The following is a 26797-nucleotide window of genomic DNA, read 5'->3' as shown; positions in this document are numbered from 1 at the left end:
CAAACATTTCCTTCCCTTTCTGGAAAAAACCCCCCACAACCTCATCCCAGCTAATTTCATTCCCTTGCTTTCATCTGGGTGAGACTTGGAGTTCTCTGCAGAGACACTGCCTTTTGGGGTTTCCTTAGGCAAGTCACTGCATCTCTTAGTTTTCCTTGTGGTAAATGGGGTTAGTGGTGTAGGTCTGTTTATGAAGGGGATGCACGAGGCTGAATTCAGTCTCACTAGTCAGAACTTCTGAGAAGCCCAGACATGGATGGTGCTCAGAAGTACCAAAGGAACAAAAACCAGTTTTTTTCAGACTACTTTAAGGTGCTTTGAAAGGAAGGCTATGGCTGCTGAAAGACCCCATAGTATTTTTTAATCCATTGTCAGGTGCTCTGAGTGAAACCCTTGGATAATGTTGAAGAGCATTTTTCTGTCGTAAGCTTTACCTTGTGTGTCTGTCTTGCTAGCTCAGTTAGCTGGTACTGTGGTTAGTCTATGAGTTATGGTAAGTTCTGCCTGATATCTCCTGAACTGGCTACCTCTGTAGAGGAGCCTGTGGCTGAAAAACTCTGAAAATGCATATGAAAAAACCTAGTAGGCTGGAGAAAATCTAGGTGGAATTCACAGTCTTTCCCCTACACAGACATACTGTACTAGCTGCCTGATTATTTAAAGCAATAGTAGAAGGATCCTCAGTGTGAGCTGGGAACAGTTGAAGTTTGATTCTGTTCTGGTCAGTCTAGGAATGAAGGAACAGGCATGCCCTCTTCTGTCTCTTCCTGTCATATTTCCCTGGTTTCCTACAAACAGCACCAGTATCTCATACGATGCAGCAGTTGGACCATCTCACTTTTTTTTGAAGCAGCTCTAAGGATGTCAGACTGCTGCTTTGTAAGGTGCAATGGGAAAGGTGTTTTGCCTAGCCAGAATGGAAGGGAAATGATCTCTTCTGAAGTCCTTTTTGCTGTGAGCTGTCCATCACTGCTATCTTACTAATTCCTTCCTCTTGCTCATAGCAAGGCCCTGCTTGGTACACTGAGGAGTGCCGAATCACTTCTCTGCCAAGTGGGTCAGTGTTCTCCCACCTCACTTCCCTCCAAGTTGAGATTTGCAGTGATTTGGATGTCCCTACTTTCTGTAATCCCATCTTGTACTTGCCTTTGTGCCACTCTGTCACTATTTCAACCACTGTTTTAGGTCGCCCTCAAACTTCCTCCAGCATTAAGTGTAATTCCTGCTGTGCTTTTTGCACCAGTGCCTGGGTGGCCCCTGCTAAGCAGTGTCTGGCTGAAGTGATGTGACAGAGGCAGGAGAGCAGGTAGAAGTTGTTGAGATGTGGATGCATCTGTGTGCCGACCGGGGCTGGGGCTGTGTGTGTCTGTACTTCTTCGTTGGTTTTTGTTTTGCTTTCTAATTTTTGTTTGTTTATCATTTTAATGCTTACATTTGTTTTGCAGCTACACAGTCTTGTGAAGAGAAGCTCCATGCCTGGGACAGCCCAGGGCAGACATTGGAGTTAGAGCGTGCTCGGTCGGAGCCTTTGCTAACTCCAGTAGTTCCCTTTGTACTTAACCGAGCACCGTGTAAGTTAGCAGCTGGCTAGCAGTAGTGGAGTAGTGCAACTCATCCCCTAGATGTAAAGCTCCCTCCTTTCTCCTCCTCTGCCCCTTACCCTATCCGAGCCAGCAGGGCCGAGGCGGAGCGCTCCGAGCTGCCGCCATGAGTCCCGGCGGGAGGCGCGGCAGCGGGAGCCGGGTGCGGGGAGCGGCGGCGGCCGCCGGGGGGCGCCAGGCGCAGGCGGAGGGGGAGCGGAGCACTCAGCCCGTCCCGTCCCGTCCCGCCCGCGGCCGCCGCCCCGCCCCGCCCCGGTGGGGACACAGAACCCACCCGAACTCTGCCCCGGCGTTGAACGGTGCCCGCTAAGCGCGCCCGCAGCGCTCTCTGGCCGGCGGTGCGGCTGCTGGGGCGGGGCTGCCTCCTGGGCTCGCACAAAGCAGGGCGCAGCCACCCCCTACGCTCGGTGTCCGTGCTGGTGCGTCGTCTCCCGCTTGTGCCTTTGGCGTTCCAGTCTGGAGGCCCCGCGGATTCATCGCGGGCGGCAGGCTCCTGTGCCGTCCCCCTGACATCCCGAGGCTCTCTGTCCTTGCTGTGTGCCGGTTCTAGCTCGGGACGTGAGGCGAAAGACAGGAGACGAGCACAGTCTGATGGGATGGACTAGTGTTGAAGGACAGGCCTGAGGGCACTGCATCAAGGCACTTTGGAAAGCGGTGCAAATTTCCTTGAGATGAGCCAGCACACCGTGGCTGTGGTGTGCAGACTCCCTCACTCATCCCAAATGGAGCCTGTCCCATGGACTTCATCTTCTGGACATTGCACACATTGCTGGTGCATGGTTTGGAGGTCCAACAAGTAGCCCTTCTTCGTGTGGAAGTTGTCCCAGACAACTTGCTTGTAGGGACATTTTTCACAACAGACATAGTGCACTGTGTCGTTTTGACCCATTCCCTGTATACATCTTCTCACATGTGAAAGTGTATACAGGTTGCATGGCAAAACCAGCCCCCTTATTGTTATGAGCCAGATGTCCCCTATCTGAGGGGTTTCTGAGGCTGGTTTAGTAGTGAAATTCTCTTGACTGATTTCAAGAGTGGGTACAGACATCTTTCATGTCCAGTGAGATTATAATCCTTTTGCACTTCAGCTGCACTTATCAGTGATGGGATGAGGTGCACATGTGAAGGGAAGCTTATGGATAAGGGGTAGAGAAGTTCAGAGTAGCATCTTCTGGCATTCAGAGTGGAATTCAGCTTCCCTGACTTGAATATCTAAAGATGGTAGATTGGATTTAAACACCATCCCTCTAATGATAGGCATCAAAGATGCCTAGGTGAGACTTCCAGAGGTCCCAGTTTCTTTCAGGGCCTAAAGAAGGAACAGTCAGGGGACTGGTTCCATTTCAGGCACCTACATTTTAGATGCTGAAGGGCACATGGATGGCATGTCCAGTGGTAGGAATTGTATATTATCTGATAACATTGAAGAGAATGCTAGAGAACCTCTTAAATGCCTGTATAACATGCAGAAGAGTCTACTTACAGATGTGGGGGAGACTGAAGAGATGTGAGGTTGTGCATATAGGGTCAAGCATAGGTATGGTGCACATATAGTCATAGAACTTGAATTGTGTTATTTAACAGACCTGATTCAAACTTTGTAAATGTTAAGAATTCTTGAGACCAGCATGGATGATGGAACACTGTAGACATGATGGGGCCTGGGCAATCTGCTGTGGGGAGGCAAGAGAGCAGAATGCAGAGGTGCTGGCCAGATGGGGGCCAAATAACAGTAGTCAGACAGCCCTTATCTTTTTCATCTTGAAGTCCAGTGTAATCCAGGCTGGGTTAATGGCAATTCTGTCAGAGTGCTGTGAAGAATTGTGCCGTAGGGATTGGCAGAAGCCAACTGCCTGAGGAACAGAGTGCACCCTCAGCCATAGCTAGGACCTGCTCATCCAACCCATCCATCCTGCTGCCATTGTCTTTGTAGCTTGCGGAAGCCATCCCTACATGTCCCAGTTGCTTGTTTGCAGTATTCACAATAGCTGAGGTATTGGTGATGGTGATAGGCAAGTTGTTGGGAGACTCTTTCTGTGTGGTGGCTATTTGTATATGACTACTGTGGTGAAGGTTTTCCACATCTTAAGCTGCCAGACAAGTACTTCACATTGGCAGGGTCACTGGCATTCATTGGTCAGACTCCCCAGAAGCAGCTCAGGCTGTCATTCAGGAGACTCCTCTGGTGCTTTAGACCTTTCTAGAAAAAATAAACTGAATATGAGCTCTTTATTTCCTTTCTCCCTGCATTATGGGATCACCATTTCCCTTTCATACCACTGCCCCCCCACTCTCATATGGATGACTGTCTTTACTGCATATCTCCAGAATGCAGGAAGCAGCATCCTATGAGATCTAGACTAACGGTGCTCTACAAATTGCTTGTAGGAAGCACCCATTAGCCCCATATTTCTGCTGAAGTCTTCAGCACAGTTAAATTGCTCTTTCTTCTTGTTCACAGTGCGTAAGCAAGAGATCATTAAGATAACAGAGCAGCTGATAGAGGCCATCAACAATGGAGATTTTGAGGCTTATACGTAAGTAGAGACACTTTCTGAGAGGTTGTTTATCAGTTAGTGTGCAAGTGATGCTCTGGTTCCTGGATATGAGGTGTTGTCATGCAGTCAGGGATGGTAAAAGGTTTTATCCTTCTTAGCGTACATCAGTTAGAAGTAAGGGATTGAGTAGTAAAGCTCAAATGAATATCAAGTCAGGTATCAAACAGCAACAGGAGCAACAAAAGGAAAATGTCCTGGGTTTGTAAGAAAAATGTACGGGGGAGGGCAATGAGATGAGCAGAAAGAGAATAAAAGAAAAGCCAGAAACCTAGAGGTTTGTTTTATGTGAAATGCCATCTAGTTTGCTCCACGAGTTACAGTAGGGCTGAGTCTTCAGGAACTTACTTCTTGGAGCAGAGTGATGTAGTTAGGTGGACAGAGGGTGTGAGTCAAATGGCATACCAGCACTTCACTATGTGAATAACGCTTGATGCAAACTGTAAGCCTGTGCTGCTTTTCTTTGCAGAAAAATCTGTGATCCTGGCTTAACCTCATTTGAACCTGAAGCATTGGGGAACCTGGTTGAAGGAATGGATTTCCATAAGTTTTACTTTGAAAACTGTGAGTGGGTAGATTTGGTAATACCAATACCTTTCTCTCTGTCACATTTTGGGGGAAAAATTGCGCTTGTTTTTACTGGCTATTAGAATCAGCAATAGCCAGCAACTACCCACTCAACTTGATTGTGCTTGGGTTATGGTGCATTCTTAAAAGCCAGCAGCCTTTCTCTCAAAAAGCCTGTTCAGCAACAATTTCAATTCTAACCCCCACATCCCTTCACTCTAGGCATATAATTTGCCAGGTGAAAATGTTTTGTACCTGGCATGGACAGCAGGAGCTTTAAAAGTTTGGGGCACTGAACTTCTTACTGATATGAAATTGAAAAAAGGATCAGATTTTTATGGAGTCAACATGGATGTTTGCAATAGACAGACTGAATGGTCAGGCATAAAGATGCTTTTGCTTTGAGTTTTCCCTGGATGGTTTCAGATCTCTAGCAGCTAATGAACCTAAGGGTCACCCTGTCAGCATGGGGCAGGAAAGAGAGTTGGGAGAAATGCTATCATTTATACTAGTGGATTTGTCTCTCTTCCTGGATGTCTCCACAGGATGAGATAATTGAAATTTAAATCCTGAGCTGTTCAATCTGTTTTATTTTGGGGGTTAGGTCAAGGTCCTCAGTCTAATGGGCAATTTGTAGTGCTGTAAGTATGCAGAGACTTTGTCTCTCTCAACAGCCCATTATGGAGTGATTTTAACACTTCTCTGAGGCTTGTTCATGTTTAATGCTGGCCTAATTTAAAGATCTCCTGATTATCGACTCTTTTGCAACAATATTCTGTAAGTAAAAGATCTTTTCCTATAACTGAAGACACAGCAGCACAGATATTGAAAAAGTGGCAAGTATACTTTGCAGAGCAAGTGTGGGCAAAGGTGCTAGGGGACTCTAGGCAGTAAGTGTGCAGTTCCTAAGCAGAACAACAGGTGATAGGGGAAGGAATTGCTTGGATTTTGTCAGGGAAATTGGAGGAGCAATTTTTATTATATTGCAGAATACAGTGGACAGTAAGTAGAATATAGAAGAGGCTGAAGAAGGTGGGAGGCTGATCCTTCTTAGTAGTAAACCAAATCTGACTGTTTTGCATGTCCTGCCAGTACTGTCAAAGAACAGCAAGCCAATCCACACGACCATCCTGAACCCACACGTGCACGTCATCGGGGAGGATGCCGCCTGCATCGCGTACATCCGCCTGACGCAGTACATCGACGGCCAGGGCCGACCCCGCACCACGCAGTCCGAGGAGACCCGTGTCTGGCACCGCCGAGATGGCAAGTGGCTCAATGTCCACTACCACTGCTCTGGAGCTCCTGCAGCACCTCTCCAGTGAGGATCAAATACAGGTATGGACTGTCAGGGAAGGTGTACATCACACACACAGCTAAGGCTGCTCTATGTGGGAATTCAGCATTCAAGGCTGTTTAGCTGGCTGTGAGAGAACTGTATTTAGCTGTCTGTAGGCTGAAAACTTCAGCTTGTAGTCCTGTCCTCTGGACTGAGTAGGGCTATCTGCCACTCCTGGCAAATGGGAGTCATGTGCCAGACACTTGTTCCTGAGCATAGGTACCCTTGTGGCAGCTGTGCTCGGACAAACGGCTAATTCAGAGCAGAGAGGAAGAGTATCTCATGCTGTGCACAGGTTTGCCATTTCACATCTACCTTTACATGCTGGGGGTAATTTCAGAGGACTTTTTTTATGAGTATGTCAAGTTCTAGATGGGATATTGCTGAATCCATACAGAATTTCTATGTTGTAAGGGGTAAAAGTTTATTCATACAAATTTTACTACTGATTTTATGATAAGCAAAAGCTATTTAATGTACCAAGTTGAGAAAACTCAGAGAGGAAAAAAAAATCTAAACAAATAATAATATCAGAGGACTTAAAATATCTCCCAATTAACATGCCACAATTCAGAATTGGAAGAAACACTGATTCTAAAATTTGTTATGAAGAAATGATTATTGCTTGCTCCTGAAGGACATGAGATCCATTAACTTCTCCAGCATTAAGGCATTCTGGTTTATTGCCTTACTGGTTTATTTTAATTAGATGTAAAAACTCTTTCTGCATCCTTTTGTTTTATGCTGAAGTATATGTCTTATTAATTTTAAAGATCTAAGTTTCCTAATCTTAGGACCTTTTTACTAAAGATTTTCCATTTAAGGGCACATACAACAAACATCTACAACTGGGAGACAAGCTTTTTTAAATGTGGTCATTTGAGGATGAACCACTCAAGTATAGCTGCTACTTAAGTCCTAGTTCTCTGAACTACATAGGAGTAAGGCAAGAGCAGTTTATATTCGTATGTGTTGTGAGGTATTCAACCCTACTGAAGGCAATGGAAAGGAATGTGAACTATTACGAGCAAACTGCAGAGGTCACAGATGGAATTTGAAGAGCAAAAGCCAGCTGGGGGCACCAGAAGCAGGGAAGCTTTCAAGAGAGCTGGACAATCAGCCAAATTTCCAGGGAATAAGGCAGTGAGAAGGATAAAGCCTTTGCAGGAAAACAAAAAAAACTGCATCAGATTTCATCACAGAAATGTTGAGGGAGACATCTGTCCTAGATTTAGTCCAAAAAAACATGCAGAAGAAATTATTAAAATAAAGATCAGCATGGCTCAGTGGCTATGGCCTAGGAGTTCTGAGGAAGTTTAGGCATGGAAAGTCTGCTGCTGAAGAGGTATATTTCTTGGCTGTGGAAATGTTGAGGCCTTCCAAAAGTATGTGCTGGAGGGTTTCTGAAAACTCCAGAGCAGAAGCTATTTCCAAACCACAAAATGTTGGTTAAAACAATATTCAAAAATAGCCTGTAAACTAAATAGAAGTTGAAGTATTTGCATGCATTTCTGGGTTCTGAAGGAGGTGTACCCACATGCAATTGCAAATGGGGTCAATGTGGGCAGCCCCCATCTGAATGCACTGAATCATTTTGGAGCAGTGTTGTCCCATGTGCAGTGAAAGCTAAGTATGAAGAATGAATGAGGTGAGTAAGAGTGCTTAAATAGAAATCAGTGGTTTCTTCTCACCTGGAAGGCAGAGTTCAGTTCTGGGTAAATCATCTCAAAAGGAAACTCCAGCCAGAAAAGAAGTTAGATGTTAATCAGATGACTTCTGTGTAAGGAGAGAGTAGGACCCAAGAAGGGAGAAGACTAATAAGGGAGATTCTACAAAGATTTGCAAACTAAGAAATGGTAGAAAGAAGGTTTTGGCTATACTTTCATGACAGGATAATGCTAAACAGACATGAAAAAACCCCAGACTGAAAACTGATCAAAATAAATCCAGTAATTTGGCACATGAAGATTAACTTAAGAGGAGCCTTTGCTAAAAGCAGTCACTAGGGCTACAATTCCACAAAACTGCAGAAAAGCTCATACATTTCTTTAAATATTAAGAAAGTTCAGAGACAAAATTACTGAAGATTTAAAAAAAAAACAAAACAACCTAAGAAAAATAGAATTATCTTGCAGTTCAAGGCAAAAGCCAATGGAATGTGAGACAGAAACTGTTCCTTAGGACCAGAGCCTTTGAGCACTGCTTAGGAAACTTCTGAGACAGTGGGCCCAGGGCTGCTCCAAAGCAGCACATAATACATTTTAGCACTTAGTTCATTTAGTGGCACTCTCAGCCACCTGGGAAGGGAAGTGAGTGCCTCTTGTCTTCAGAGCTCTCCTCATGAGCCCTGTTTGTGTTAGGGGTTTCTCTCTACACCGAATAATTAGCCTGTAGAAAACTCGGGTTTTTAATTGTGTACAGCTAATGTTTGGCTTTATTTCCTTTCATCTTCCGTCCTGTTCTCCTTTCTCCTTTCTGGGTGGACACTACCTCTTCCTGACTGCAGCAACTTGTGGAAATACTCAGCTGGAGGGCAATATCTTCTTAGCAAGCAGCTCTGGAGTGCCTGAGTGACAGCAACGGTCATGTCTGTTTTGACGTTAAAAAAATAAATACAAATTACAAACAGGCAGCAGCCAAATGCACGAAACCCTGCATGCATCTGATGCTCCGGGCGCTGCCTTTCTGTTGTTTTCCATGGATCCATCGTGTCTGTTTCTGCTGTACGAAGGTGTTTTTAAATCTAAAAAAAAAAAAGACATGTTGTTTGTATAAAATAATAAAAAACAGGAATAATGCTAAATAAATGACAGATTATCCAACATGCCCCCTCCCCCAGGGCTAAGAAAGTGGCAGCAGCCGGAACATCTTTCAGAAATGAAGTGAGGGGGAAAGCAAAAGTGAAGGAGAGAAAGAGAGGGAGAGCAAGAAAGAGGCGGCTTGAGCAGCGGATGGCTGAACTGTGCTCCGCAAAGCGATGGTGGAAGCTAATACTGCATTCGGGCTGTGCTGCAACTACAGTCGGTGAGAGGTGGCAAGGAGACCCCAGAGGAGCCAGTGTGAAGACTGGGGTTGAAGAGAGAGGAGGTGCTTCTCTTCCTGTTACCCAGCAGTCTGACTTCAGCCTGTTTCTTCTTATATTTCTGCACAGCAAGAACGCTATGGAAAGCTGGTTGCTTGGCTGCTGGATCCCAAAACAGACTTCTCTTTTTTTTGTTGGTTTTTTTTTTCCTTTTTTTTTTTCCCTTTTTTTTTTAAGAAATAAAACAAAGTGGGGTGTTGATTTCAAACTAAAGATGGAAGCAGGGATTAAAAAATGGGTTTAAGTGAATATAACTTGAATAGAAGCTCGCTCTTTAGTGATACTGGTTTTAGAAATAGCCACTACCTGGACAAATGTGGAGTTTTGAAGCCAGCTTATTTAATTTAACAAAACAAAAAAACAGGCATTAAGAGCAGAGATTTTAGAGGAAGAGGGTATATGTATGGGATTTTCTATTTTTTTCCTTTCTAGTAGCGTAGTTGGGATCCACAGTGCTGCAGAACACGTGTTCCTTAGGAAGCAGACAAAAAACTTAGTGTTATGTTCTTCATGAAAACTTGCACATACACTCCTATATGAGGCATAAATAGCGTGTGTTTTTTATACTGAAATATATGCACCCGTAGAATTAAAGGGGTTACCTGGCCTCCTGTTTGATTTGTTGGTCTCCAGTAAAATAGCAGTGGGAGCCAGCAGCCCCAGCCAGGTGCTTCTCCCCACCACTAACCCATCTGATGTTTGTAAGTGTCATGTTTCCTAGTGTTTATTTGGGTAATTTTTCTATTTTTACAGTGATGTTGTAACACAGAAAACTTATCAGATCAGAACCTCAAAAGCTGTAGCTGAAGGAATCCAGGCCACACCCCACCCCCGTGTTGCCTCTGGGTGTTAGAGGATACCTCATGAAGCAGAGGGGAAAGGGAATGAGCATGTGATCTGATGTTCATCCTTTGGGCCAATTCATCTTCCGTTCTTTTCTTTGCTGCAAAAGGAGTTCAATTCCTTTATTCATTAGGTGGGGAAGGTGGAAGTGTTTTGTTGACCTTACCAAGGAGGGAGCTTAGCCCCAAGAAGTAAATGTCCTTTCTAGCAGACCTGATGGGATTTTTCTTGACCAAGGGAAGGCATCACTTGCGGAAGTTGGGATGGGCTTTTACCTGGATTTATCTGCCCCCAATAATATTTTGGGTCTCTAGGGGGACTTAAAATAATTGCCTTGACAGTGCACTAAGTGTAATCTTTTTGCAGACTACAGAAGAGAAGAAAGACAATTTTGAATTTTAATCCTTATTCAATAAAAATGCAGAAAATAAAAGATGTTGCACAAAGTGGAGCTGTCACTTTGCAGCAGATAGCACTCTTCTCCCTTTGTTAGAGAGGTGCTATCCCACACCAGGATTAGATCAGCTAACCCCTGATGATGGAGAAGACCATCCACACTTCCCAGGTTTGTTTGAGGAAACACCCTTTTCTTCCTCCCTCCACTGTCCCAGGGGAGGAGTGAGGGATTGAACCCATGGGGGGGCAAACACTAGGTTTTACTATTTCAAAACATTTTTAAGACAGCACTAAGCCAGTGAGGGAAGTGGAAAAGTGAAAAGCCTTGATATATCATTCAGAAAAATTTTTAAGCCACAATGAGAGAGCAAACAGATTATAATTATGCCATTTAAAAAAGATAAATACAAAACATTATGCATGCCTTCTTTCGGTCTGATCTTCCTTGTCCCTTTACCTGATGATTATTAATAGTTAAAAAAGAGAACCCTCTGTATTATGTATATGCATCTTTCAGAGAAAATTTTAAAAGAACAGAACTGTTGGATTTTTTGTTTTTGCACAGTCTTGGAGACAAACTCTTTTGGGTTTTTTTTGTTTGTTTTTGTTTCCTTTTAAGTTAATGAGAACCTTAGCTTGGTATGGCCATTATCAAACACAGCTGTACACCTTTAGCATTCTTAATGTTCTCTTATGGGGCTAATGTAAGCATCTATATAATATATATTATAAATATCACATTTTAAACAGGAAATGGAAGGCATTTGATGCAGAATTTTTGCATGATATAGAAATAATTAAAGTTAGCTAGTGTTTGTTTGTTTGGTCTGAATGTTGGTAGAACCTTCATAGCTTTGTTACAATGAAACCTTGAACTGAAGATATTTAATAAAATAACATTTAAACGGTGTAAAGTTTGGAGTGTCACGTTTTTCTCTTAAACCATGGAACAATATGAAATTGGTACTTCTGGGATAAGAATCAATTGTTAGAGGTTTTTTTGTCCTGTGTCAGTAAATCATATAATTTAAAAATAATGTTTAAAAAGTTAAGTGGTACCATACCTAAAAGGGGAGAGTGGAGAATGCTAGCATTCAAAATAAAAGGATGACAGAACCTGTTAAAATGAACTTTATGGCATTTCCCTGACAGAGCAGAGATAATAGGGAAATTCAGGTTTTGTTCCCGATAGTGTGATCCTTGGAAATCAATGTTGTTACTTCCTTTCCTGGTCTTTGCTTTCCTCACCAATATTTAAGACTCCTTGTGGGAGAAGCCATCTTACTATGGAGTTTGCCTGATGTAAACATGCTGATCTCAAGTTGTGTAGCTTAGTTATTTGTTGGCTAGTGTATTTTGTGTGCTAGCTGGGATGCTCCTGTAGAGGCACAGAATCTGTGAGGTCTAGCAGTGTAAGCATCATTTCTTAACAATTTAAAAATTAGTTGGAGTTAGCTTGTTTTGTTTCCACATTGCCTCCTGTTAGCGTTTCATGTCTTGTTATTAGCATTTCATGTATACTCCACTGAGTAGGCTTTGTTCCGCTCAGGCCTTTTCTGCTTTGCCATTCTCTGTTGTTTCACACCTTGCAGAGCTGAGCTGCCCTTGAGAGCAGGTGGCTGAGCTGTGAGGCTGCAGCAGGTGCTGCCCTCACCCTCTGCTGAGCCCCTGCCCAGTGCAGCTGTGTGGGACAGAGATGCTCAGGGGCTCCTCTGCATCTCTAGTCCCACTGGCCCTGTGTCTGGCACAGTTACTGCTGTGACTGCACGGGAGACACATGTCTCGTTTTGGCACTGACTGCCGCTAAGGCTCAGGGGCTCTAGCCAGCATGGTGGCCCCATTTGGCAGGCCTGGGTGGCCTCCGCTCCCCTGAGCTCTTCCCAGGTGTGTGTGGGTAACCAGCAAAGGGGAGGGGGTGGCTTTGCCTTATCATTGAAAGCGAATTCGGTGTGCCTAATCCCCTTTAACTGCAGCAATTACCTAGTAAATAGGTGTCAGTTGTTGCTGCTTAAAGAGGTGATTACTTCTGCTGCCTGATGAAACAGGAGGAAAAGCGTCCTTAGTGTTTAAAGGGAGAAGGTAAGAGTTTTGCAGTCCGTTTCGCTGGGACTGAAGATAATCTGTTCGTGCTCAGAAGAAATAGCTCCTGCTATTACAGCAGCAAAGAGAGGTTCTGCTCTCATTTCTGACATACAAGGCAGCATCGTTCATCAGGTAAGGTTTCTCCTGAAGCAGTTAATCCTATCTTAATGATCTTTGAAGAAATGTTGCAGTATGAGCTGATAAGCACTAGGAAGGTACTCATAAAATTAGTGATGATCTCTCATGTTCTTACTAGCTCTTTTAACCAGAAAAAGTAAATACTTACTGAAAGCACAATAGTCAGAGTAACGCTCATGTCAAGAATATTTATGTAGCATATGTATGGGGCCTGTTTTATGTCTTACCTTTTAGCTGACAGTAGGGATTGGGAATGGTACCCTGCATTATAATAGCTCCAGTATTGAGCTATCAGACGGCTATATTCCCAGAACCTTAGTTTTCCAGTATACTGTAGCTAGTTAAAATCTGCTCATCCTATTAGATGAAGTTTTGCTATCTTCCTACCAAAGACAAGCGTCTGAGCATGTTTTTTTAAGTTCCCTCTCTCCCAATTTATGCATGTGCATGCTTGTATGCATAGGTGGATTACTCTGTACGAGACCTGTAATTGATGGCAGCTTTTATTTATGCCCAAACAGATTTCCTTTTAAACTAGGATTGCTCTGCTCTCACTTGCTGGGCTAATGGCACAAAGGTCTGGCAGGATGCTTTTATTTTATAGCATCTATGAGATGTGGGGTGAAGCATGAGCAGAACTAGGCCCTGAACGTCATTATCCTTTCCATTTTATTAGGAAAGTTGTTATCTCTTACTTATGTGTAACTGATAGTGTAGAAAAACGACAGAGCATTTGACTAAAGATCGGATTTGTGATCGGGTTTTAGGTTTGCTATGGCTTTGCAGGGTGACTGCAGATCAGCCACTTGGGTGCTCTGTGCTTCAGCTTTCCCTTTGTCCATACAGATGATAAGCCTCACCTCTGTAGAAACTACAGTAAGACTGATGAACAGTGCTGCAGAGCAGCTGGGGTGGTATTGCTGCTTCACATCACCGATGATTTTTTTCCTGAGAATGTGAAAGGTTTGGGACTGCAGACTAATGCACCTGGAATGCTTGTTTATTTGAATTTGGTATACATTTATTTTAGAGTAGAGAAAGGTGATCCTTTGGGGGCACTTAAAGGGGCTTGAGTGGAGGATTATGAATTTTTCCCTTGAGATCCTTAGTGCCTGAGAGCTCCTCACCTGCCAGAATATCCTGTTTGCCTGCTGGTAAGGAATAGGAATTTACTGGTTGGTGTGTAGTACTCTGAAGAATTTTAAGCCAATTTCTTATGTACTTAACAAGTATTAGAAAATAAAAATGCTTATGGTCATGGTTTTTAAGACAGACTGGCTACAAGGAAAGGATATATATAATTAAGTTAATAAAATCTCAGTCTGGAAGTTTCTTGTGCTACAGGAGGGTTCTCTTAAGCACTGGTGGATGGGAAAGGGAATTGTGGTTGTGCCCACTCTGTGGCAATTTATATCATTTTACCATACTTATCCATGAATGGATGGGCAGGATGACATTTATTCACAGAAAACCATTTTGTTAATGCATTATTTGACTACATGTTGGCAGAGTTGGGATTTGGCCAGTTCTTGCAATGATATACTGTCTCATCATGGTTTATTTCTCCTTCTTCCCTTCTGTGGGAAAGAGTAGTGTTCATACCAACAGAGGACAGCCTGCAAAGATGGCACCAGGGCTGTGCTTCAGAGGCTTGTTTACATTGGAACATCCTATAGGTTACATCAGTAGTCATAGCTGTGCTGCTGCCGCATGGTTGTTGCTTTCCAGAAAGCGTTTGTTTGTTTCTTACTACATGTCTAGAAGTTCAAAATAAACTGAAACAATTACTTATACAAAAAAAGATGTTCTTCTAATTTGACATTTGAAATTCATTGCTTTAAATTTAGCCTATTTTTCTTGCATAATAAAGGCCCAAACTTGGCTTAGAGTGTCTTAAATGTTTTTAAGAATTGCAAACAGATTTCAGTCTTGTCATTCCAAAACAGCATTAATGCTGAAATTGTTTTATATATAAGTTAGCAAGTTTTAACACTTCCTAATCTGTTACAATATGAGTAAAAATCTTTCATGCTTATTACAAAGACTGTATTGAGCCTCAACAGAAACAATAAGACATTTAATCTTTTACTTCGACTTCCCCTTTTGGAAGAAACAGTCCTGAGCCATTAAATGGAATAACCAGGGAAAGATGGTTTATGTAACCTTAAAGAGAAATTGCTTCAGAGAAGTGCAATGTTACCAGGGATAGCACATGCTAAATGAGGTAGGCACAGAGCAATATGATAACCTGAGGGGGGGGTCATAAAGCCAAGCACTCTGAGTGGTTTGGAGTGTGGGGAAGAGAGCAGAGATGCAAGATGGAGTTGAAGGTGTCTTGCAAGTGAGTAGAGGACATTACGTATGAGGCAGCTAGAAAGGCAGTGAGGACAGTGGGATGGAGAGTTGTTTTGTGGTGAAATGAGAAGGCAGACAGATGAATTCCATGCTGGTGGTTTGAGGAGGGGTTTGGAGAGATGGGGCATATTTTGGGGTAGCTTCTTCCACGGCACATTTAAATGGAGTTTTAAGCTGATACTCTTGCACCTGTATAGCAAACTATAGCATACAACATACTCTCCTGTCACTGATTCCCCTCCCTCAGTGTAACTGAGATAGGTTGGTCTGAGGAAGAGATGGGAACTATAATTTTTTTTTAATTTTCTTTTTAACCAGAATATCAAATTGTACTTTAAAATGGTAAATCCCCTTCCGCAGAATGTAGTACTGGATGATAAATGCTACAAACACATGACATGAAGTGCTGAGATGCCTCATATTCCTTCTGTTGGCTCAGATTTGATCAGCTGCTTTGGAAAGTGCAAGGAAAGCGTGGTGGACTGGGCATCACCTGTTGCTGCCATGCTAGCTTTGGGATGGCTGCAGTAAGGGGGACGATATTAATCTCATGTGAGCACTGTGGCACGTGTTCAGATTAACTCAACAGAAATGCAATCACGTGTTAAAATATGTGCTGCTGGGTATTTTGGCAGCACGGACCTGTGCGATGTGACTGCAGGTGGTGGGAGCAGCTGCCTCGCCAACCTCTGCTGAGGTGGGGGTACTGTCAGCCAGAGGCAGAACAGGCTTTTGAAGCACACTAAGATAGGATTGCTCACAGCTTTGTCTGCTTTTCTTCAGTTATTTGATTCACCTGCTAACATGGGCTTAACAGGCTTGCAGAAGCATGGTCGGTGCTTCAGGTGCAAACTGATTAGCTGAAGATGAAAATGCCTCTATAAATGTGTCCGAAAGCCATGACTTTCAAGCTTTTTAAACTTTTCAACAGAGATACAGGCTCCTGTACAGCAAATCTACATACTGTGTTCCCTTTTTGAGGGTTTTCTGGGAATTATTCAGAGGGTGCCGGCAATCCTCTGACAGCAGGATGGGAAGCAGCAGTGTGCCAACATGAGGCCTTATTCCCTGAGCACCTGCTTTCCCTTTGCCCGCTCCAGGTCCCAGTCGTGCTACCCTGTCCCGAACGGTCACTGCTCTGCAGCACGGTGGGTTCTTTGTCCAAAAGCCGTACCGTGTATCAGTGCTGTCCACTCTTCCAGCCTCCACTGAGAATACATGCTCCTGTGATGTGGCTTCACATCCCATTCTGGTTTCCTACTACAATTTTCTCCACCTTTCTAAAGTAGCAAATTGCACCGTGCGTGTTTGTGTTTCTCGGGAGGCTGCTGCCGGCGATGTCACAGCAGCGTTAATCCCTACCTACCGCTTTCCTGGGCATCCCACGCCTTCCGCGCTGCCGGGAGCGCGGCGGCCGCGAGCGTGCCGGGCAGTCCCGGGCCGTGCCGCTGTCGCTGCTGTCGCTGTGGGGCTCGGGAAGCCCCCGACCCTGCCGCGAGCCCTCCCCGCCGCGCGCCCGGGGCGGAGCCCCGCGCCCCTCCCTCGCGCGCTCGCTCCCTCCTCCCCGCGGAAGATGGCGGCCGGGCGGCGCGGCGGCGGCTCCCCCAGCGGCCGGACGGACGCGCAGCGCCCCGGAGCCGGCGGGCCGCGACCGGCCTGAGCGCTGCTCGCGGCGCCGGGGGACGCCCGTCCGCTCTCCCTCCGGGAGCCGTGCCCTGCTCGCCCGGCGGGGCCTCCCTGCGGCAGGTGAGGCGGAGCAGGAGGGCGGCGCGGTGCTGGCGGCCCGGCCCGGTGCGGCTCTGAGGGCGGCGGGGGCAGAGCGAGGGGCGCCGGCGGATCCGGGGGAAGTTGTGCCGGCCGGGGGCGACGGTCACGGGTGGGGGCCGGTCTGTGAGGGGCGGGAGGAGGCGGGGGGGCCGAGCCGGGGCAGGCGGTGCTGCGGGCGCTGCCCGCCGCTCCGGAGCCACCTGTGCGGCCGGGGGCCCGCCGGGAGCCCGCTCCGGGGGGCCGCTGCCCCAGCACGCTGCTCCGCTGCCGGCCGTGCCCGGGACGGAATGCTTCGCAGCCCTGCCTGGCTGCTTTTGGCGGGCGCCGAGCCCCCGACACGCGGCCGGGAGCGGCAGCTCCTGCCCCGTCGCGGCTGCCGCCCCTCGGAGCCCCTGTACTCCGGCCGCCGGCGGGGAGCGGGTCCTGGGCCGAGCTGCGCTCCCGGCCTCCCAAAGGCTTTGTTTACCCCACGGCGTCGTGCTGCGGGCGGCGAGGTTGCTCGGTACGGCGGCACCGGCGCCCAAGCAGTCGGCGTGTAGCGGGGCAGGGGATGCTCCTGTCCTGTCCCCGCGGTGAGGCTGCGGCTGCACTGCCCGTGCTGCACACGCTGCTCTCGGGGGGCTGCGCTCAGACCAGGCCAGCCGCGGGTACAGTTGTGGTACGGTGAAGATGTAACAAAAATTGCGTGGGGAAAGCTGATATACGTGAGGAATTGTTCCTGTAGTATTTCCCATCGTATTTTAGTTGTTAAAACATTTTTTCAGAGGTAAAGTGATAAATAAAAGCATGAGACATCCCTGTTTGCTTTTGCAAGAGCGAACAAACTGTGTTGCCTGAATTAGAAGTGAGCAAATGTCACACATCTGAATTCAGCCACATATTACACTACTTCACACTGGGATTCTTTGTGACCAGTCTCGCCAGAGAAGGATTCAGAGTTGTTTAATTGTACGTACATTTCTCATTAGGAAGTGTAACTTTGCCGTTTGTAGCAGACGTAAACTAGAAACTTCTGATGAATTTTTCAGGTTGTGTGCAGTCAGTTATCTGTGGTAATCAGGCTGGTGAATTTTGGATGATGGCAGTATGGAGGGACTCGTCATGTGCAAAAGCAGCCGAAGCGCCAGAAAAAATTAGAAGCTTAGCGTTAGCCCAAGAGGGCCTGGGTGCCCACACGTGCTGACATGGCCTTATGAGCTGCCTCTGCACACGGACAGTGATCCCAGAGCCCTGGAGAGCTGCTGCACAGAGACACCTGAAGCACTCCATCCACTGTGGGTTTGTGCAGCGTTTCTGCATTGGGCTTCTCGGTGCAGCTGTTTTCATGGCACTGAGATTACTGATCACTGACTGAATGGACACAGAAAGGCATTTTAGTTTGTACTTCATGCTGCATGAGAGTGATTGTTGGTTCCAAAACCAGCCTGACTCCAGTAGACCAGTTTTGAGCTAGTGGAAAATCTCTCTGCTTAAATCTGGCAACCAGCATAAAATGGTCTAAAAACTTTCTATTGTCAGCAGCTGTGAACAAGTGTATATCTTTTACAGTTATTATCTTGTCCGCTTGCTATTTTCTTCTTAAATTTTTGTTCCTTATCCCAAATTCCTTTTTTTGTTTGTTCTTCCCTTTTAGTTTTTCTTCTCCCCTAAGCACATGGTACTGTTTTCTTTTTTGCTTCTTGAATATGGTTTCCTAACAGGTCTTTTCTTCCTCTGTTTCAATATTTCTTCAGCCTTTGTAGAACTGGTTTTTTGCATGTATATATGAGCTGTGAAGAACTGGAATTTTCAAAAAAAGGTGCAGCTCAAAATGAGCTGAGAGCAAGGACCCAGAGCAGGAGCAGTGGTGTATCTGGTCATGTCAAATTTTTTGCTCCAGTTGCAGAAATGACTTTTGCTCATGGGTATGGGTTCTCAGACTGGGTGTCAGAATGGAGAGTAGGGGCCAATCTGGCAGCCAAATGGGACTGTGATACAGAGAAATTGAGAGTGAGTGTTTTAAGGTATGGCATAATGTGTGCAGTTGTTTATCAGGACATGACCGTGTGCCCGGGCAAGCTGTGTGTCTCCCAGCAGTATCTACTAGTGCAGTGATGGTGTGATCTGCTGCGTGGATATTGTGTAAGGCATGTTTTACTGTTGTGGTGCCTAACCTTCAGTCTGATCTGCATCAGAATTTATGTAGGGGCCTGGTAAAAATAGGCTGAGCCTAGTTTAGCATTTATAATTTGTTTATTTAAAAGAAAAAGAAAGAAGGAGGAGGGGGAAATAACCAATTCAGCTGAGGTTTCGATGTGCCCTGAACCACAGCCTATCTCTCCATCACTGAGCCTTGTTTCAGAGGATTGAATGACTGTCTCAGATCTCTCTGTGGTATATCTGGAATATGCGGTGATTCTGTGAGCAGAGCTGCACAGATAAGATAATCCATTTCAGTTTAATTGGCAGAGTTGTTTACACATGATCTCTTGCTCATTTTCCTCTTTTAAAGGAATGCATATCTATCCCTGATTACAGCTCAGGTCAAAATCCCTCAGCACTTGTAGCAAATCTCCTTTAATTGGTCTCATTTAGCTCTCATAAGGTTGTGTTTTAATTCTCGCTCTTCCGAATCCTTTTCCCCAATCTGTAATGTAATTTATTACAGGATATTTTATAGACAAGGGAGCAGCCTCTGGCTGTCAGCAACCTTTGCAATGTATCAAATTTCCAGCTCAACAGGCAGCTGCAGTGGAGTTCGTGGGTGTTAGGCAGTGATGCTGCAGCAGCAGCGGCAGCACACAGGCAGTTGGTGACGGCGGCACTGGGTATGAGTGCTAGGTATGTCCTGGATGCTGGAGATAATTGGGGTGAATGCTTCTGTTTGCTCTCCCTGCTTCTCTAACCTTATTGTTGCTTTGCTGTTGCAGGGGTCTTTGAGTTCAATTTTTTCCTTTCTAGCTGTCTTTCCAATTGGTGTGTTTAAAGGCAAATACATCCAAGTTGCTGCTGTTATCTGATGACAGGCTTTAAGCAGCACAGGAGTGGTGGAAGGCTGGTATTGGGAGTGTATTTTTAGAAGGCCCAAAGCAACTTTAGCTGTCTTTAGAAAATTCCCTGTGTCTTTGCTAAATGCAGTTGCTTTGGTTAATTGAACATAATGCAAAGAGGTGAAGCTCTGCATTTCATTATGCCTGTGCTGAGGCACTTCACCTCTGGCCTACAACAGCACAGTCTGCAGGCACCGTGCGCTGGTGCAGCTCCTGCCTGATCTCTGGGTGTTCTGACATCCGCTCTGAAAGTCTCAAAGTCTGGGGTTTGGTTTTCTTTTTTTCAAGCTGTGCCCCCTGCCCTTACACTTGGCGATTTTGTCACTACGGCAAAATCAGAAGGGACTATGTGCCTCTGCTTCAGCTGCTGGAGATGGCAGGCTGTGTGGTGCAGCAGTCAAGGTACAGACGGACCTTTTGCTTTGCTGATCCTGATCCGGAAGCAGGAATCTCCAGTAGAGCTGTGGAGCACAGTTGTGTCTTAAATCATCACTGAAAGATTTACTGGAGTGTACAGATGAGGTCCCTATGTGTTCTTTCTGCATAGCAATATTTGAAAGCCTTTGGCCTCTGGCAGTTGCTGTTTGGGGACTGGTTTTCAGTATAGACCCATATCCTGAAAGGAAATTATATAGATCACTTGACTCAATCCATATGTGCTCTGTTAAAAATGCAGTAGAACTCCCTAGATATGAGTGATGAATTAATCTTCTGCACCAGGATGATACCCTCCATCAGGTTCTTGCCTGCTCTAATATATTTTGTAAGCTAACTGATTTAGCAGTAAATGTGAAGGTTTTGATAAGATTGTAAGTGCAGTTTGGACCATCTCAAAATATTTGTGGCTTTTGCTGGGCAGTGTCACAAGATCTGTTTTCACAGAAGTGGGATTTGCTGTTTGCTTGTTTTTTTAAAGCTGCCCAAACTCTTCAAACAAGGAGAGGGATGGGCACAGGCTCTCTCTCTGTTTAGATAGCCTCAGCCTGCTTTTAAATTTGTGAGGTAAGTAGAATAGCATAAAATAAAAAAGGACAGCTTCATGCAGCACTTGCTTATGCACTAGCAACACCGAGAAGGTGTTCGGACATACCTGTCTCTTCCAAGTGTGTTAGCAGCTGTGTGTAACAGCAGCTGTTCTTCCTGCTGGGGTTGCAGACATGGAATATCAACAGTGCTTGCAGCTTCTCTCAGGCTGAAATGTTACCACCTTAACTTAGCCTATAATAGTGCACTCTTCCTTTCCATGAAGTTAATTTAATATTTGTAATTAAATACAAATTATGAAGTTATGCATTAAAAGTAACAGCAGTCAGATACCGACCTTCAAATTTTTTTTCACCAGAATCAAAGGAAGTAGAAAAAGGAGAGATGTTTTTTCCTTTGCTTGTGCAGGGCCTAGTGCTGGTCCCTGTGCTCTGGGTATCTTACACTGCACTTACCATCTACAGCATTTTGTCACGTATTTTGAGGGTGCAATGGAAATGAGGAAGTGTAGTCTAGAGTTTGGTGGGATACAGTTGTACTGCGCTAGCCTGGTCTGTTTTCTCTCAACACTGCAGTGCATTATTCTGAATTTTTTTTTCCCCTTTAGAAATGTCTCCATTCATAAAGATTGTCTAGGGCATTCTCTGTAAAGCAAGAGACAGCAGAGTCTGTCCCATCCTCCCCTACCTTTCTATCCCAACACAGTAGCTCACAAGAGGAGGCTTGCAGGTTGCCTGCTCAGGGAGGGTTACCACAGTAAGGGAGAGAGTAGGTCATAAAGCTGCATGTGTTAGATGGCACATCAACAAGTCCTAGCCCTCTCCAGAGTCAGGGATCACTGCCACTTTTATTTATTGATGTATGTTTTTTTCTCTGTATTCAGGTGTTAGACTGGGAGCTGAGTTGGCATAACGGGTGCAAGAGGGAAGGAGGAAAGAGGGACAGCAAAATGACAATTTTATCCCTTCTTAATCTCTTTTTGCAGTTCTGGTCTGCCATCTGGTCAGTCTCTTTGAAAGCATACAACCCCAGCACCCTGCCCTTTCTCTTCTCTTTGTTTCTCCAGTCTTCTACATCCTTCAATTCTGCATTAGGAACTCCAAGAATATTACGCTCCTCTGAGTGGTTTGTGTTGGGAGGCTCTGGTGTCAGGACCATTAGATTGTGTGACAGAGCAACTTGTTTTCCTTTGATCGTGTTTAGTTTTACGGTTCCAGATGATTCCATTAACCTAATATTTTATTGGTCTTTAAGCTTGTCTCTAATTAATGCTAATTTGCTTGGCAGTACTTCTGAAGTAAAATCAGAGCTTGCATGTGGATTTTTAGAGCTCTTCAGTAGATCTTAACTCTTATATTTTCAATCATGTTGGTATTAATTCCTCAAAGGAAACCGTGGAATGAGAGGCCTTAGCTGTGCTACACTGTAAGTAGTAGAGCTCAATTTAGAAAAGAAGAGAAACTTGATTTTCTTTAGAAAGGTTAGAAGAACCACAGAACATTTACAAATGTCTATTTGTGTCTTAAGAACCTCTTACTGAATGACTTTGCATTAGCTCTCTAGTCATCACTGGTGCTTTAGAGTGAATGGGAAATTTTGTGTCCAAAAGAACTTTTAAAACAGTCAGTTTGGGCTTCTCTTGGATGAGGAGAGTTGAACTTATCTGATTACAGGTAAAGATACAGTATGTAAATACAGCTGAAGTATCCACATCTGAGCCAAGCACTGTAAGTTCCCTTTATGTTAAGGGTATGTTAGGGCACCGTTCATTTCTAAATCTGCCTTAAAGTAGATGTCCACATTTGTTGAATCACTTGCTGGAAGTCTTTTTTGTTTTTCCACTGAATATATTAAAAACTGAGAATGTCACTCCAGATGTAGAAAATGTCAGCAGGATAACTATCTGAGCAGAAGGTAAGTTGAACACCTTCCAGAGTGACACTAACTTGCTCCTAACCCTGGACTGTTTTTCAGTGTAGCATTTTTAGTATCTTCACTATTAAATGAGTTATGTAAATTTGTCTCTTCTGATCTTAACTACCTTTCCCTATGAAGAGCATTTTTCTGAACATTTTTCTTCTTAAGCTAATGCTGATGTAGTGATTCTGTGCCACTCACACTTTATTCTGAAAGCGTTTGCAAGTGCTGACTGTTATGTCTTGCTCTGCAGCTGTCAGTTGTCTTTGCCCTTGCCTCTGTGGTTAAGTTGTTCAACAGCCAGGGTGTCACTGTAAGTGGTAACCAGGACCTTGCTGTGCTCCTGGACACCCATGTGTGTCCTAGAGAAGTCAGACCAAATCATGGGTGGGTCTTGTTCGATTCAAAACCTAACTGCAGAGATTGTAGTTGGCTCTGTAAGCAAGGAGAATATCAAAATGTCCAATACTGGCCTGTGATTTTTTTTTTTTTTCTGTAAAGAGGCGGGTTTCTCTCCTTCACAGTCTGGGGTTTGCACTGCTGGAAGCTTAACTTTGAACAAATGGCGAGGTTAGGTTTGGAGTGGCCCAACACTGGCATGTTGCATGTAGATCCCTGATTGAGATGAATAATGTAATTTCACAGCAAGTTGAATACCTCTTAATATTTAATGGCCCAAGATGAGCAAGGAGCACAGCAAGACTGGCAACTCTTGTGCAATCTAATTAAAGGCAGAAATTTTCAGTGGAGAAAAGTTTGGTGTTTTGCCTTACCCCTTAAAATGTCATCCTTCTGAATACTTCATCACCCATGTCTTGTTTGTGTTTCTTTTGTGGACATCACCTGTGTGTAAGTCTGTTTCAAGTGTAGAGATGTCTTTGAAGTAGCATCCTTTGTCTCAGCAATGAGGTACAGAACTGAAATCATCATCGCCTAACTGTTGGAAAACTGCTTGTCCTTCCAGTTATTGAGGGCTGTAGAAGTATTAAAAAGAGCAGACAGAAGCTAGTGTAGACATTGCATCGATCAACATAGAGTGTCTGTGCATGAGAGCCTGCTGCAGCTCCCTGTTTCATCACCTCTGTGAATCCACTTTGAGGAGAACGATGTGAGCTGTAGCAGTGTCAAACCTGCCTTTTCAGTGGGTTAAAGTGGGATCCTGGCCCAGTCCAGCAGCTGTGAAGAGGCAGATTGATTTCAGCATCTAAGCCTGGCATAAATTGCCAGTCTCCATGTCTGATCTATTGTCCAGAATAACCTCTAAAACATCAAGCTTTCCCCTGCCCCCCATTTTGGTTACAAAGAATGTATTTTAATTTGTTATTACTGTATTTGTTATTTTTAATTTGTAATTTCATTATTTTTATTTTTAATTAAATGTTCTAGATTCACTTAGTGATACTGCAGCTCAAAATGCGTGTGCTCTACTTATGGCTGAGTCATAATCATCTTCCTCATGAGCAGAGATCTGTCACTGTCTCCTGATTTAGTTTTGTCTGGAGACTTCCATCCATATCCTTCCTTTATGTTCCTTTTTCTGATGTGCTCACTTGTATCAAAGCATGATGTGAACAAGCCTGTTTTCCTGAGTCAAGACTACCATGAAAACATGCTGTTATCGTGTGTTCGCATCTATACTTTAGTATCCTGTAGCTGTGCATGGAACAGGGTGTGTTTCCATGGCCCAAGTCCACATAAACATAGAAACACAAAGCATTCTGCAGGAAAACTTGCTTTGCCTCAAACAAAATATTGATGTTTGCCTTTCCCAGCATTACTTATAAATACAAATTCCTCACTAACCACACGCAGTGCTACAGTGCCTGTGGTAGCAGGCAGAGCTCAAGAGTTCCTTTTGGTCTTGCTTTTTGTGTATGTGGGCAGGTTAAGAGCAAACTGGTGTTCAGGGATTGTCATAATTGCAGTTGGTGTTGAACATAATGTTTCTCTGAGGTTGTTAACTCTCTTGCATGTTGTAGATCTATGGTATAATTATTTTTATGTTAGTCCTAGAATTTTCCTATTGCTAAATGGAAACAGGGTGAAGATGCCCTTTGAACATACTCCTCTTGGTTTGCATTTAAACTGATACTACCACTGAGAAAAGCAATCCAATCCTATAGTGACTCTTCTCAGGCACAAGAACTCAGCAAGGACGATCAGGAAACTGATGTGGAAATTAAAATAACAGAACAAAACAAACCTCCTTTTTTGCTATGTTATCCTTTTCCAGAAGGAAAAATGTTACTTATCAATAAGAAACCCAGTCAGGCTCAAATGCTCTTGTATTGGCATGCCACAGAGTGCCTTGAGGATGGGGTGAATTGATGACATGCCAGGGCAGCTCTCTTGTGAGGGGAGGAGTGACCACCTGAAGATGTGCCAGATGGTCACCTAAGTTATTTCACATGGTGTAAGCTTAGTAGGACTCTCGTGCTACTTCTCTCTGCATCAATCCTGCAATGTTTTTAAATCTAGGTTAGCCTTAACTAACAGTGGTCATGAGAAACTCAGAAACAATGCTGGAAACAAGCAGCATGATAAGAGCCAAGCTGCATGCCCAGCAGACTGAGAGCCAGTAACTGCAGTTCTTCATTACTGCCTGTTCTCTTCCACTTCTGATTCGACACTGGATTAATTTTTGTATTGCTGATTTCTTGTAAGGGAAGAGATTGAATAAGTAGTAACAGTAGTAGTTTTTGAAAAAAATTGGTCTAGGGGAAGAGCAAAGGAACTTTGATCAAGGTGCAGACCAACCCTGGGGTTGCTCCGCTCTTTATTTTTTTGCATCTACCCCAAGACTTCCCAGCTTCTCTGATAAGCGGTGCTGCATTATCTTTATGGTCCTGTGCAATTTACCTGAAAGACATGACATGTTATGTCAGAAAATTAGCTATTTTTCTATGGAATGGTTCCTGGTTTTGGTTTTTTCCATATCTTGTTAAAAAACTCAAACAAAGAAAAAGCCAGTCAAACAAAAGTAATGATTCTGTGTTCTCCTCAACAGTTTTTCCTAGCACCCTTGAACGGACAGTCTGTCCCATGATCCTATTCTGGACAGATCTTTGAGGACTGAAATTGTTGTGAGAGCTCAGGCCCCTTCCCCTTCCTGCAATTATATCTTCCTGAAATGCATCCTGTACAGGGGTGAAGATCAGCTACAGGCAGTGCTGAGAGTACAAGGCAGTGTAAATTGATATAGTGTCTGCACTGGAAGCAGGGCTGTTCTTGACGGGTATGTCTGCACATTCTATGGTCTTAAAGTATATTGGATAGTTTTAAAAAGGAGCCAACTTAAGAAAGAATAAAAATACAGCCAAACGTTTTCATACAGCTGTAGGGCGTAAACCACAAATGCAAGATTCCGGTTTTCCCTGTCATTAGGCTTTATCTTGAGAAAGCATTAGGTAGGGATACAGATGTTGTTTGGTCTTCATGGGTTAGTGATTTAGAAACCTCATGCTTGATGTACTAGTATAGGACTGGTAACACCAAGCTTGAAAATGAGTGTTGAGGGCGAGCGCTGCTCCTTTTGTCTTGTGTTTGCAGCTCTTTAGCACTGGTGTTACACAGTCTCTGCTACCAGCTCTCTGTTGGGGTGTTTTAACTTTTCCTGTGGCTGCATGGACTTCCATCCTCATTTGCAGTCATGACCTTTTACCACAGGTGTCTTCCAGTGTAGCTGTGAAACTACTGACAGAGCTAGGGAAGTCTTGAATTGAGCTCTTGAGCACAAATGCCAGGACTTTCATGATAGCCAGAATAACATGAGGAAGCTCTCAGCCAAATGAAATGGGAATGACCTTATATGCACAGGCATTAGGTTATAACACTCAAGTCTTAAAATTTAAATTTCCTAAAATTAATTGGGTAATACATTTTAGAAAATCTTATCTAGCTTGATTCCATCTGTCTTGAAGGAAAAGGAAGGAGATGGAGGCAGAAATGTGGGTTGGGGTTTTTTTCATGTAAAGTTATGGGAACAAGCTGGCTACTGCAGTGAAATCCATCCTGTGAATGTGAGGAGATTTCTTATCCCTTTTTTCTGCTTGTAAGGCTGGCTTCACTGAGAATGCAGAAATCGGTGTGGAATACAAGAAAAAGTAGAAATTAGTTTTGACTAATAGTGATCTGAATCTAGC

The 26797-nt window shown here is 44.4% G+C and overlaps 2 protein-coding genes across 16 annotated transcripts in view; both read left to right on the top strand.

Moving 5' to 3' along the window:
• CAMK2G (calcium/calmodulin dependent protein kinase II gamma) overlaps positions 1-11297 on the top strand; it is a 134443-nt gene extending 123146 nt beyond the window's left edge. For 6 of the 12 annotated variants that reach the window (XM_085065565.1, XM_085065566.1, XM_085065567.1 and 3 more), the window contains 4 exons: positions 4063-4138; positions 4626-4720; positions 5816-6061; positions 8569-11297. In XM_085065565.1, coding sequence (XP_084921691.1) covers positions 4063-4138; positions 4626-4720; positions 5816-6048 — 404 coding nt within the window. In that variant the 3' untranslated portion in view covers positions 6049-6061; positions 8569-11297. Of the gene's footprint in view, positions 1-1445; positions 1572-4062; positions 4139-4625; positions 4721-5815; positions 6062-8568 lie in introns of all 12 variants that reach the window. The other 6 variants (XM_085065561.1, XM_085065557.1, XM_085065560.1 and 3 more) reach the window with 2 other exon arrangements.
• Positions 11298-14927: 3630 nt separating this feature from the next.
• Positions 14928-26797, top strand: part of NDST2 (N-deacetylase and N-sulfotransferase 2) — a 135474-nt gene continuing 123604 nt past the window's right edge. For 3 of the 4 annotated variants that reach the window (XM_085065547.1, XM_085065549.1, XM_085065551.1), the window contains exon 1: positions 16529-16704. The gene's annotated coding sequence lies outside the window, so the exon portion shown is untranslated. Of the gene's footprint in view, positions 14945-16528; positions 16705-26797 lie in introns of those variants that run through there. The other variant, XM_085065548.1, reaches the window with a different exon arrangement.

The sequence above is a fragment of the Lichenostomus cassidix genome, chromosome 6 (assembly GCF_008360975.1).
Source record: "Lichenostomus cassidix isolate B80296 chromosome 6, HeHo_3.0, whole genome shotgun sequence".
NCBI lineage: Eukaryota > Metazoa > Chordata > Aves > Passeriformes > Meliphagidae > Lichenostomus > Lichenostomus cassidix.
Note: the sequence above shows the minus strand (reverse complement) of the source record. Positions and strands in the feature narration are given on the sequence as shown.